This window comes from Thermobia domestica, chromosome 3, assembly GCF_964235325.1.
Source record: "Thermobia domestica chromosome 3, izTheDome1.hap1.1, whole genome shotgun sequence".
Taxonomy (NCBI): Eukaryota; Metazoa; Arthropoda; class Insecta; order Zygentoma; family Lepismatidae; genus Thermobia; species Thermobia domestica.
Window position 1 is genome coordinate 349,195,250 of NC_137456.1, and position 14,681 is coordinate 349,209,930.

Consider the following 14,681-nt stretch of genomic DNA (forward strand, 5'->3'; position numbering starts at 1 on the left):
GGTTCTGAAAATCGGATCTTCAAGAACCGATTCCTCGCTGAACCGGTTTGCCAGAACCGAAACTTTGTGGCCATCCCTAGTAGGAATGGAGCGCTTCACAACGGAACAGCATGTTGTTATAGTGAAAACTCATTACAAATGTTATGAATTCCTACCCGTACAGAAAAAAAAAATACGATCATGCTATTCGGCGCACAATGACTACTAACCACAAAGACAACAGATGAAAATAGTATAACGTTCAATGCTGCCAACTTATGAGAATAGAAATGGCGAGCATTTCAAAACTTGCGTTCTCTATAGGAAACCCTTTAGAATAACTACAGGGTGAACAATAAATAACATAAGGCCAAAAATGGTTCACAACCTATAGCTCTCAAACCGTTGAGGATAGGACTTATGTTTATATGAAGTTTCTTGCTTAGAATCACCCACAGTACTACCACTTCCTCCCAAGAGGCCCTGTATGTTATTGAATAACTGAGCGGCAGATATGTTCGCACTCGTGAGCCCGGCTCCAAACCACAACAACAGAGTGCACGCTCTGTAAGTGGACAGCGAGCCAGAGCCCGAGTTCGAACGAGCACAAGCCCCAATGAAGTTACTAAGTGCGAGTGGTGAGTGATTGCGAGCCTTATTGAGCACTGAACCAAAACTCTTTCTGTCAGCGCGAGTTCAATGCTCATGTATGAGGGATGATCAGAATGTAAGATTACAAAGCCTGCAGTGAAACGTGTATATGTTATTTCATACAAGCTATACAGCCAACAGATAGAACATACATTAGGTTATTTTTCGACAAAGTCTCCACATCGGTTGATTCACTTGTCGCATCGTAGGATGAGTTTGAAGATTCCCTCCTGGTAAAAATCCCTCTCCTTTTTGTTTAGCCACATTGTCACGAAGTGCTTCACCTCTTCGTCTGAAGCGGAGCGACTAGTGAAGTAGATGCTATGTCAAGTGCGGAAACAGATTCAAGTCGACTGGAGCGAGATCCGGGCTATAGAGAGGGTGGTAAATGATGTCCCAGCGAAACTTTCTCCTTGTGTTGGTTGGACAGATTGCGGGCAACCCATCGGGAAGACACTTTCCGGTAGTGCAGAATATCACGCACAATGTGAATAACGCTTCCAAAAGACACTCCTAATTCTGCCATCAGATGCCGTAATGCGATCCTCCTGCTGTTCTGAATCAGCTCCTCCACACGAGCTGTGTTCAAATCTGTTGATGCCGAGCAGGGTTGACCACTGCGCTTCTCGTCTGTGACGTTTTCTCTACCAGCCGCGAATTTGCGACACCATTCTACGACATGCTGACTAGGGATGGCCAGATCCGGATTTGGCCGGATCCGAAGATCCGGATCCGATTGAGTCCGGATCTCGGTTCTGGAATTTGGGTCCGGATCTTGAATCTGAATCCGAAATTATAATCTTGGATCTGAATCCGAAATCCTAATCTTGGATCTGAATCCGAAGTTCTAATCTTGGATCTAGATCCGAAATTCTAATCTTGGATCTGGATCCGAAATTCTAATCTTGGATCTGAATCCGAAGTTCTAATCTTGGATCTGGATCCGAAATTCTAATCTTGGATCTGGATCCGAAATTCTAATCTTGGATCTGAATACGAAATTCTAATCTTGGATCTGGATTCGAAATTCTAATCTTGGATCTGAGATCCGAAATTCTAATCTTGGATCTGGGTCCGAAATTCGGATCTCAGATCTTGATTCTTATCCAAACGCACATCCCACCCACATTGTGATAAACTTGAATATCTAAAATTCGCCGAAAGTAATTTCAGGAAGTCCTGACGTGAAGAAGAAAGCAGAAAATTAAGACGAATATTGAGAAGTCTATTTGTCTCCTTCGATCTACTCTAAAGATCAAATTGCTTGCCTTATTAAAAATCTGATTTGATCCGGATGAGAGTTCGAATGTCGAATCTAGGTCCGCCCGGTTCCAGGACCGATACACACACATCTGGGATTTGAAAGATCTGAAACCAGAATACATTTGAAACCGGAATACAAAACTCGAATATTTAAAATTCCTCAAGAGACCTACTTCATTAACAATTAAGAAAACAAACAGTTAAGACAAGTATTGACTAGTTTTTACGTATATTTTAGATATTCAATTTTATCATCACAATTTCAGATGTAGGTTTGGATACGAATCAAGATCTGAGATTCGAATTTCTGATCCGAGAGATCCGGATCCCGATCAGAAATTCGAATTTCGAATCTAGATCTGAGATCCCGGACCGAGATCCGAGATCCGGATCTCATTGGGTTCGGGATATCCGGATTCGAAAATTTTTGGCCATCCCTAATGCTGACGAGACATTACAGTCTCTCCGTAAATGTCTTATCAGTTGCCGGTGAATTTCAGGCGTGGTTACCTCTTTCGCCCACAGAAATCCAATAACTGAAACCAGTTTTCCAAACAAGTCACCATTTGTGTTTACCTACAAAACTAGCGCCGCACGTGGCAGGTGAACTGAAACTCCACATTTGCCAACTCCCTGTTTTAAAATTACTGCACATTCTTCATTCCTCTATAACAAGAAAAATTGGCCTTGTAACCTGTTTCTGATCCTCCCTCATAATTAGAGGGAAAATATGTGAAACAAACCTGTCAGACGTGAAGTATAAGCCGTGTGCATTTACAATAAAAATTTGTTGCACTCACCGAAGAATATTTTTTCCTGCAGTCGGAAGGATCCTTATTCTTCCTAGGATTTGTTTCGCATGTTCATTAGAAAGTATCACTACGTTCATGACGGGTTTTGAACACAGTTATGAACATCTTATAAAAAAAATATTGTCACTCTATACCATACATTCCTTAACTTATACAAAAAGATGCTCTCTAAATTTTGCCTTTCATTTTCAGAAAACGAAACTGTGAGCATTTTAGCTGAGTTGATCTGATTTTCAGTTTCACGTCCCGTTCAGCAGCGAGGCTATATGAGACCGTGGACCTACTGATTAACGTGGAATCCGAACCACATGAGCTTCCGCCGGGAATCTAAGTGCGAGTATTTTTTAGCATGCATTACCCTTGAGAGCAGTAGAATAATTACGGTGGTACAATATAATTCACTCGTAACATCTTCGCCAATAGCATCCTTCCTTCAGAAAAAGAAAAAATAACTTACTGGTTCATACTAGCTTCACTATCTTAAATAATTTACACTAAAAATACAAATCGTTGAGCAAAGCAACGGTTATTTAAAAATAATAAATGTGTGACAGTTTCGCCAAGTAAGTGAACATATTGGCTTCGTAAGACACTGTCTCTGAAGTGAAATCAATATATATTCAATCTCTGTGAAATCAATATATTCAGTTAGTTGCCGAAACTGCCATACATTTATTATTTTTAAATAAACATTACTTTCCTCAACGATTTGTATTTTTAGTGTAAAAAAAATTTTTTTAACGTTCTCCGCGCTGTTCCTTAAGGAAAGATTTTTGAGAGAGATAATCTGTTATACATTTCAAAGACTACTCGGGCTGCTGCTTCTCCCAACCGACAGAATTCTTAAAACTCTTTCTTCTGTCAAACTTGCCAAAAACTTAAAAACTTCGAAGAAAATTACTGCACATTTACAAAAAACTTACAGCTTTGATGGTACCGACTAACTAGCTTATTAAACATAAATTAACTTCCAGGTGGACCTCAATAAAGAACTTTCTACACCAAGAGAATAAACTTCATTATAAAATCCATTAAATTAGTTAATAGTTTCGCTGACTATTCTACGCATTTAAAGATATCGAGAACGTAGTATATAGTAAATTCTATTCTGTACTACATATATAGCAAATGATAATTCACAAATATTTTTCTTCAAGAAACACGGAAGTAAGTGTAGGAAAATATAAATAAGTGTTCCTCAAGCTCTTTACTTATAAAAACGTTTGTTTTGTTACTTCGGTACAAAGATTAAACTTCTAAACTCCTTCTACGAGGCTAAGTCAAAAATTGTCTGCAATTTTGACGTAGCTCTTATATTCTCCATTCTGACCTCTATCATCGTGTATTTTATTGTTATGCTGTTGTCATGCTATGAACTTTTGATCCTAATTCCTCCACTTGTCTTTCTTTTGTTGTAGAAAGATCATGGCCGCTCCATTAAAAGTTTGCACCAAAGAAGAACAACGGGCAGTGGAAATTAGTCATCCGAACAATGTACAGTCCGCAGTAAAAAAAACCTGCAACATGAGCATGTAAGTTTATTGTGAAACGACGAAGTTTTTTGCTCCAAAATAAGTGTACAGGGGAGGACGCAGAGGTTTCTCCTGGCGTGATTCGTGCCACTTAGACATTATGTTGATTGTCGGGTTGTTAGGCGTAGTTTCACAATAAACTTACATGCTCATGTTGCAGTTTTTTTGCTGCGGACTGTACCACTTCACCAAGAGTCACTCGTCTGTCTAAAAGAACTATGTCACATGCACGCTCAATGTTGTCATTTATGGCCGTAGATGCTCGTCCGGCTCCTTCCTCGTGTGTAACACTTGTGCGACCGTTTTTGAATTTTTCAACCCATTCCTAGACATTCCGTTGCGACAAGATACGGTTCCGGTATTGTGCCGAAAGTCTTTGATGGATTGCAGCCCCTAACACACCTTTCGACCACAAAAACCGGATAACTGCATATTGTTCCTCTTTCGTGCATACTTCTAATGGAGCGGCCATGATTTAACTGCAACGAAAGGAAGACAAATGGAGGAATTGGGACCAAACTTTCATATCATGACCACAACAGCATAACAATAAAATACACGAGGACAGAGGTCTGTATGGACAATGTAAGGAGAGTTATGTCAAAATTGCGGATAATTTTTGACTTATCTTCGTAATAATAACCGGGCTATAATTTTCAATCAACGGCCACAGCACAGAACGAACCCACTTTAAATCATACTGACAAGTCACTACAATTACACATCTTTGATTAGCTATTCACAATTGCAATAAATGGTAACGTACCTAGATAATCTTCCATTTTTACATTCTTATTTAGCTAAAGAAGGATTTCGATTTCTGGGCTTTCGGCATCAGTGGCCATTTAGCCCTTCACGTTTGAGGGATGACGTCCCTCGGCGAGCAAACTATCCGGGGAAAGGGAAGGAAGAAAGGATTGGGGAAGGAAGGAAGCGGTCTGGGACTTATAATTTAGGTACCACCCCGGCATTTGCCTGGTGTGAATGAGGAAAACCCAGGAAAACCTCATTCAGGGTGGCTAGTCTGAAAAAGCGTTTAACACTTTTTCGACTGAGTGCTCCCACCGGGAATCGAACCCGGGACCGCTCGCACTTATTTCGCTAAGTTAAACTCTATTAGCATCCTAAGGATTTGAAGAAAGTAAGATAATAAGAGGTAAAATGAAAGAAAATCTGAGTTGTCCACCTCAATTTGTAAGTACTGCATTCACATTTATATAAAGATTTGTTCCAAATAAAACTTAATTTTACTTCTCTCTTTTACATTTTTGCTAGAAATCTCATTAGTAAAATATTAGGATTAAAGTTATTCGCAGAAACCCTTTAAAAGATACGTAAATGGATAACTTTTGTTTTTAAAACAATGCTTTGACATTTATTCTAATGATTTCAAAATTCTCTGATATATATATTTCTGTTGTCATCAACCTTGTTCACGAACAGTGCCGTGCCGTGGGGTGGCGAACGGGACGACGGTTCTGGGCGCCGAAGTATGGGGGCGCAAAATTCAGGAGGAAAAAAGTAAAAGAAGGAAAGAAAAGAGAGGAAAAATTACTTGGAATGTTACTAGTATGTACTTAAATCCTCTTCCTGCTTTAGGAAGTGGTCCTATAATGTTACTCATGTTGGGAAAATGCGTGTGCACATCTATAAAAGGGAAAGAAAAAAGTAATAAAAAGTGCTCAAAACCAAGGCAAAGCAGGGTTTACTTTTGAAAATTTTCATACGTTTCGCGCAAACCATGGTAGCGCTTCGCGGCTGCTGTGTCGACCTCTCTCTCTCTCTCTCTCTCTCTCTCTCTCTCTCTCTCTCTCACACACACACACACACACACACACAATTTTATATATATATATATATATATATATATATATATATATATGTGTGTGTGTGTGTGTGTGTGTGTAAGGGAGAGGGGAAGCGTCGTATTCTCTCGCCCCGGACGCTGCTTTTTCACGGCCCGGCACTGTTCACGAAACGAGTGTGATTAAAAAGTGAGTAAATATTGAAGCAAAAAATGAGAATATTTTATGCATATTTCAAGATACAACAGCGTAAGTCACCGAATCTATAGCGAAATGTGTAGACATTGGAATCACAGATGACAGGTGAGCTATGAATGTATAAAAAGATTTTGTCCAAACATGTTAGATAATTTTAATTAAAAGTAGATCCGCGCTATTCTTTGATTTATATAAATTTCGCACACTTGTGTACTTTTGAAAATCTATACATAGTACCTTTCTAATTTCCTACTTCAACCTTATATTCACTTTTTAAGCTGAACGTTCCCTTCATGATCAAGGCTATGAGAGTACATCCAAAGTATACAATTTAATAATAGATAACACAATTTTCAAGTAAGATTATCATTACAATAATATTTTCTTTTAGTATGATATACAGGTATAATTCGTTTACAACTGCATTCCTTCTGAAATTTCTTTTCACTATGATCTGTAAACGATTTAGAGAGGAGAAAAGTTGTTACGACACACAAACTTATCACAATACAACACAGGGTGTTGCAAAAATGTGTCAATTTTTTGAGAACAGATTCCTTACATAAAAAATAAGAAAAAAGGTTCATATGGACCTGTGCTCAAAAGTGGATAGTTTCGGAGTTACAGGGTGCCGAAAACATGAAACAAGTTTATAGTCCACTACTATAGGACTTTTCGAAGTCGGGTCAAGACATCACTGAGGAACTGGTATGTGAACTACCCAAATATCTATGTTTAAGAATGCTCCAGTACTTGCACAGCAACTTTTAGAGAGGTAGGTGAAGAGTGATCAAATACTCCCAAAGAGCCTCTCTAAAAATGATTGTGATAGTACTGGAGGTTCTGAAACATGGATATTTGGATAGTTCACCTCAGTGATATCTTTACCCGACTACGATCGATCCATTAGTAGTGGAAGTACGGATCTTTAAAAGTTCATTTTTTCACGTTTCCGGCACCCTGTAACTACGAAACTATAAACTTCCGACAACAGATCCATATGAGTTCCCCCCCCCCCCCCCTTATTTTGATGTGAGGAATCTATTCACAAAACGTTGTGACAAATTTTTGTAACACCCTGTATATAGAATAAGAATGATGTACAAAAATTATAACTTTTTTAATTCTCCGTATTCTTTCTTTCCGTATTCTTTACGGAAAAACTGTATTATAATATGAAAATTGAGAGATAAAAATGTTAACTCTACTACTTGCCTTGTAAAAAGAGGCAAGAACCAAGTTCTTTTGTCATCCCCAAAGACTTCTACAATGTTGTTGTAGCAGCCTAAACTAAAGCCATCTTTATCTGGTCCACTTATGAACATTGGTGCTCTAAAGGACTCTGAAAGAACATTACAAATAAATTTCATTTATATATAAGCACAACTAAAATTACATTTTCTAGATTCCTCATATAATACTAATACTAAAAATTTAATTTAATTTAATAACATATTTAAAGTGCTAATAACAGCGTTAGTCAAGTATAGCACTGTACAAGATTATTGAATATTTGTGCACAATATAATTTAAAGGCTTAAAATTCAAAGTTATGCCATATAAGAGTACAGTTGTTATATTACATAGTTTAAAACTGAGTCACATAAAGCAAAATACAGGGTTATTATAAATGATGGACCCATTTTTAAAGATGTGTATTTATTAAAGTACAAATCCAAAATGAACAGTCTTTATACCAATGGAAAGTGGAAGTTTCAAAGTTTTTTTGCAATGAATTATAAATATTCAATGTGTCCACCGTCTGCTGCACTGCAAACATCTATGCGGTAGCTAAACTCGTCCCACACACGAGCAAGTGTATCTACTGTTGCTGAGTGTACGGTAGCTGTGATACGGTTCCGCAGATCGTCCAGATTTATTGGTAGAGGTGGGACGTAAACAGCTTCCTTAACATAACCCCATAATAAGTAGTCACATGGGGTGAGATCAGGAGATCTCGGTGGCCAGAAGTGTAGAGCCAGGTTTTCATTTCTCTGCGACCTATCCAACGCGAATGGCGGACTATCTACCGACCACTTCGGGAACCATCATTACCCACCGGAACTTTCAACCTTCCTCTTTCCATTGGTATAAAGATGGTTCATTTTGGATTTGTACTTTAATTACTACGAATTTTTAAAAATGGGTCCTCATTTACAATAACCCTGTATAACAAAGTAAAAATACTAGGCTAGCCCTAATCTTAATGATTAGATTGTCTAATGACAAAATACAACTATTTATAAAAGAAACTCATGTCTGAATTGTTATAACAGTATAAAACATAAAAAGTACTAAAAACTAAATACAAACTTGATTTCTAAGAGTCCACTCTTTCTTATTACACATAGTAAGTAAGGTACTTAATATAGAGTTCTTTGTACCATTCTTATACAATAAATTTGCTTTTCTCACTCTGAGGGTTGGTACTCTGCATGAAATATTATTTACAAGGTAATGACTGTATAACTTGTTTTCTAGAATGGATTCTAAAAATCTTAACGCTTGTTATTCTCTTCTTTGCTATAAAAGGCCTAGATTAAAAACATCTAATAATCTCTCGTAATCACAATAATATTGGTACAAATGCAAATGAAAATATAAATACTTTATAAACCTTTTTTGGATTCTTTCTATTTTATCAATATTTGTTCTGCTAATATTTGACCAAATCGCACTTGCAAATTCAAGTTTAGATCTGATAAGTTTTATACAGGGTGTTTCAAAACAACACCGACAACGTTTGGGAGGTGATTACTGACACCAAGATAAGACAAAAAGTATAGACTAATCTGGGTGCACAAATGCTTCCTTTCGGAATTATAGGCTGCCGAAAACATGAAAAAATGAAGTTTAAAGGTCCATAGTTCCAATACTATGGAACCTACAGGAATAGGCTCAAGACTTTACTTAGAAACTAGTATGTGCCCTATCCAAATATCCGTGTTTCACAATCCTGCGGTGCTTCAGCAACAATTTTTATAGAGGTAGTTTGTGAGCACTTCAAATTATATGCCCGTCGCCAAACTCCCTCTATAAAAATTGTTGCATAAGTACCTTCGGATTCTGAAATACGTATTTTTGAATAGGGCACATATTAGTTCCTTTGAGAAGTCTTGACCCGACTACGGCAGGTCCCATAGTATTGGAGTTATGGACCTTTAAAGTTCATTTTTTCATATTTTCGGCAGCCTATAACTCTGAAAGGAATTATTTGTGGAGCCAGGTTGGTCTATACTTTTTGCCTTATTTTGGTGTCAGGAATCAGCTCCTAAACGTTGTCGGTGTTGTTTTGAAACACCCTGTATAATTCTATATATGTATGTGTTGTGATTTTTAAAATTCGACTACTTTCTAAGTAAATTACCTGTTGCGATATACGCATGTTTAGTAACGTCATTCATGTGGAGGTTCATTCATGTGGAGGTTCATTCATGTCATGCATGTCAGTAATGTCATTCATGTGATCAAAAGTTGCTCCAAGGTCCCTGACATATTCTACCTTTTCTATAGTTTTACTGTTTATAGTGTGTTTTGTTGCCAAGTACTGAATTTTCTTTGTGTACCTAACATGTTTATATCTACTGCTATTTATTCTCATACCGATACCACACGCCCATTTATAAATACTATCTAATGATATTTGAATGCATGTTTTGTCCTTTACACTAGTCACCGTTTTAAAAATTTTTACATCGTCAGCATATAATAAATCCTTTACATTGTTAAGATTGTGCATTATATCATTAATAAAAAATGTATGTAAACAATAATGGTCTTAGGGCTGTCCCTTGAGGAATACCCTTTAAAATTTCTCCATCTGAGAACACATTATTAGCTTTTACCTTAAAAGTAATAATAATAATAATAATAATAATAATAATAATAATAATAATAATAATAATAATAATAATAATAATAATAATAATAATAATAATAATAATAATAACACTGTTTTGACTGAACAAGGATATATTTTATAAGTGATAAATATGATATACAAATAAAAAATGAAATGAAATCTTTGAGTTTTACGCCCCATAGTTATGCCGGCTAGGCTAAAGGAGACGGTGATAATGAGAAATGAATGAAATGGTAGAATGAAGAAAGTGGGAGGAAACGGGAGAACCCGAGGAAACCCACGCACACGATGTTTGTCCACCACAAAGTTCACTTGGCGGGAGTAGGGTTTGAACCCGGAACCCCATGCACCAGAGGTGAACGCTCTACCACTGAGCCACCGCGGTCCCATAATATGCTGTGTGTTGTCTTGTACTGTATGGGGCGGAAACGTGGACATTACGTAAAGGTGACGAAAAACGACTGGAAGCTTTCGAAATGTGGTTGTGGAGAAGAATGGAGAGAATTAGCTGGGTCGAGCGGAAAACGAACGAGAGGTTGTTAGAAATGGTGAGGGGGAAAAAGAACAATTTTAAATATTATTAAGAGAAAGAAAAACTGGTTCGGACATTGGCTAAGAAGGAACTGTATCATGAAACACACGCTAGAGGGTATCGTGGTAGGAAAAAGAGGGAGGGGACGAAGGAGACCAATTAATGGACAATATCAAAACAGAAAAATCGTACATCAGAACGAAGAGGTTAGAAAGATCATGGAGCATAGAAGCTTCTTAGTTGCAGCAAGTGACCTGGCATAATACATGTGACGATGATGATGATAACCATTACTCTAAAAACACTAAAAATTTGAATGTTTTTACGACTGCTTGTTTAACGAAAATCTCTCCTCATTTGTTTGTGTTCACGATCTCATCATAGTGTATTGAAAATCACGCAGTAACCAAATCCTGATAAATTTTACTTCTGTTTCGAAATATCCTCCTTGATTATGTGAAGTGTGATCGGATTTCGATTGGTATTCATTTTAATTTTAGTATAATACGTATGTAACGTATATGTAAAATTTTTGAGTAAACAAAGACAATATAGAAGTTGTTTTTCGTGCCTAGTTTTGAAAGTAATTGTATTTTCATAAGATTAAGTGCTTTAAAATTATTTCCCTTTCTACTTCTTCCCCTCCCTATTTGATGCCATATTTACCAAGCGGCAAACCCATATCCAGGGTGTCTTGGGGGGCCGGGCCCCCCTAAATTTTTGCTGCCCCCCCCTAAAATTTTCACGGTAGGCTTGCAAATGAACTATAATATGGTTGGGTCGCCCCCCCCCCCTAACTTCAGCCGGCCCCAAATTTTTGGGGTGGCTACAGGCCTGCCGAGCGGTCTTTTGGGAGCCTTCTTCACTGTCGTATGATAATCTCTTCAGTATTTCCTTTCTAATTTACCCAAAAACTATTACATATGAATTTAATACGGCAAATATGGAACAACAGAGACTTTATTCTAGCCAAGATTACACATTACCTTGTTTCATAACTAATGAAATTACTACATCAATGTATGCAAAGTAACATACTAATTTATATAAAAGAGCGAATATTGTTACTCGTGTGGTGCGTCATGTTTTATTATTTTCCTCCTATCCTACTGCCCCTTGCAACCAATAAGGAAGTTGGAAGTTATGTGTATAGTTTTCCTATTACTCAGAAAAGTAAAAACATACTACGAGGCACGCCCACAAAATAAATGTACTAGGGCCCTCGCGGGCAGAGGGAAGTTGTTATTGCTATGTTGGTCACACTGCCGTATAACTGAGCTCCTACCCTTTCCAGTGAGCCCAATCACGCGTTAGTACGACCTAAACTGTGGCCTCAGTAACGTCTCCCGTGAAAGATGTCGATAAAATCCGCCGCCAAGTGAGAGATTCGCGGCGTTATTCGTTATCTCATTATGAACAGAAAATCTTCGTCTGAAGTTTTTAACGAGATCAAAATAATTGAGAAGGGCAATTCAGAACAAGAGGAGAGGACTGCTGACGAAGGAAGTCTACTTTCTGCACGACAATACCAAGTCGCATACGGCCAATGTAACAAAGCAACTTTTGGAGTCATTCGGATGGGATGTTTTGAACCACCCCGCGCATTACCCTGATCTGGCGCCTTCAGACTATCATTTGTTTACTTCCCTGAAGATGCACATCGGTGGGAAAAAAATTTTCAACTGATGAAGTGAAGGTGGAGGTGAAGAATTGGACAAAAGTGGTGCCGACAGACTCCTTTGAACAAAATGTCAAAATAGTTCACATCCCTCGTCTCACTAAGTGTATACATAGGGATCGCAACCACGAGGAAAAATAGTTCACATATATACTGATGTAATCATGTACAAGTTTTGTTTTAAATAAATTTTTTGAAACCTATAAAAATCTAAGTACACTTATTTTTTGGACGTGCCTCGTATCTACCAAATTTCGATTTTAAGTGCTAAAGTTAACACAAGAAGAGGAAGAAGAAGGAAAAATAAGAAAAAAATAAGCAACAGTTCAAGAACTAATCCGGAGGATTACATAAATAAGCAAACATTGAGGTTTATGAAACATCTAGTAGGAAATTGATAACCATTGCGCTACCACCCAAGTGACAGTATTTGCTCTTTTAATGAAATTAAGTTCGTATAAAATATGCTGTACGCTGACCGAAAGAATAGTTACTCACAGTAAACTGAAAAGCTACAAACTCAATTCAATTTATCCAAAGGTAACGTAGAGATAACAAGACCTTACTGGAATAAAAGGTATCAGTGGAACAAAAGACTTCTCCACACAATTTCGAAGCTCTCTGGCCTCTTTTTTAATGTCTTCAAAAGGGTTGCTAAACTGGTAACATGTACGACGTGAGTTCCTTCTTTCTGTACAAAATCTATATCAATATAACAGCACAGTTGTAGATATCGAAAAAGGATTTAGAGTTTTGGGCTTTCGGCATCTATGGTCATTTAGCCCATCACGTATGAGGGATGACGTCCCTCCGCGAGCACACTGTCCGGGGAAAGGGAAGGAAGCGGTCTGGGACCTATAAATTAGGTACCACCCCGGCATTTGCCTGGTGTGAATGAGAAAAACCCAGGAAAACCGCATTCAAGATGGCTGGCGAAAAAGCTTTTTACACTTTTTCGACCGAGTACCCCCACTAATAGATATTGAAAAAGAAGCCAGACAGCTTTGAAACTGTATAACGAAGTTTCTTCCCCCTCAGATACAAGGTAAGGTCTTTCTTTTATCTATAAGTTATTGAATAGGTATCCTAAAGCTCAATTAGCAAATTATTCAAAAGATCTTCATAACGTTTCGAAGCACTATAGTCTTCCTTGTCAAGTGAAGGAAAGAGAAGAGAAAATAAAATTAAGAAGTAAATTTAAAGGCTCGCTAATCTACAAGTACTATCTCTTCCCAAGAAAAAAGAGCAACAACTTTGATCCTTTGCTTTTAGCTTTCCATTTTTAACTTATTTCCATCAGCTGCCGAATAAAAAATAAAATACAGAAGTTCGAAACGTGAGAAATGAAAATGAAATGAAATCTTTAGTTTCACGTCCCACGATTATGCCGGTTAGACTAAAGGAGACGGTGATGATGAGAGATGAGTGAAATGGTAGAATGAAGAAACTGGGAGAACCACGAGAAAACCCACGCACACGGTGTTTGTCCAGCACAAAGTTCACGTGGCGCGAGCTGGGATCGAACCAGGGACCCCAAACACGGGAGGTGAACGCTCTACCACTGAGCCATCGCGCCTCCCAGTTCGAAACGTTGCAAAAATATTCTAGATAAGTTGATATATTTTTTAATTTTCTTACAGAAAACTAGCTACACAATAATTGAAAATTTGGGGCGAAGCCTTCAACTTTTATTAATTATTCATAGAATTTTTTTAGTGCATCAATTGTTTTTGTGAACGAACACGACATGCAAATAGTTGAATTTGGCAATTAACGAAAAGCATAATGGCTCTGAAAAATTCTGTGCGCAGAACAAAATGAAAAGGGCTTCGCCCTATTTCTGATGTTAACAATTCTAATTTCCATTGTTTATAATGAGAATTCGCCTGCCCAAATGTTTTTTCAACGTTAAGTCTATGGGCATCCCATAGGGCATCACGCTTTTTCGGTGATTATTCCTCAATAGTAGGTCCGATCGTGATATGCGACCCCTTACGGCATTCAGCGCATGCTCTCGAATCAAAATATTAAATTTGTTGAAGAACGGTTCAAGTATCTCGGAGGAGTATCAGGACAAACGAACGCTTAAGCCGAACAAAGTGGAGCTTCGCTTTGAAAAAAATGCGCTCGCAGAAAAAAAGGGAAAGGGCTTCGCCCTATTTCTGATGTTAACAATTCTATTTTTTATTGTTTACAATAAGAATTCGTGCGTCAAATGCTTTTCCAACGTTAAATCTATAGGTATCTGTTTTTCGGTGACTATTCCTCAATGTCGATTTGAACATGCGACCCCTTACGACACTCACCACTGCTCTTGTGACGTTTAGTCCATAGGATGGTAATCCAAGTAGAAAACATCACATTAGATT

The 14,681-nt window shown here is 37.7% G+C and overlaps 1 protein-coding gene and 1 non-coding gene across 8 annotated transcripts in view; both read right to left on the reverse strand.

The window, feature by feature from the left end:
* LOC145681291 (palmitoyltransferase ZDHHC20-A) overlaps window positions 1-14,681 on the reverse strand; it is a 149,758-nt gene that overhangs the window by 87,115 nt on the left and 47,962 nt on the right. For all 7 annotated transcript variants that reach the window (XR_014130758.1, XM_081752932.1, XM_081752930.1 and 4 more), the window contains one exon: window positions 7,456-7,582. Coding sequence is in view for 6 of the 7 variants with exons in the window: in XM_081752932.1 (XP_081609058.1) it covers window positions 7,456-7,582 (127 nt within the window). In the remaining variant the exon portion in view is untranslated. The remainder of the gene's footprint in view (window positions 1-7,455; window positions 7,583-14,681) is intronic.
* On the reverse strand, window positions 13,817-13,888 carry TRNAG-CCC (transfer RNA glycine (anticodon CCC)). Its single transcript has one exon. It is a non-coding gene; the product is annotated as a tRNA-Gly (tRNA).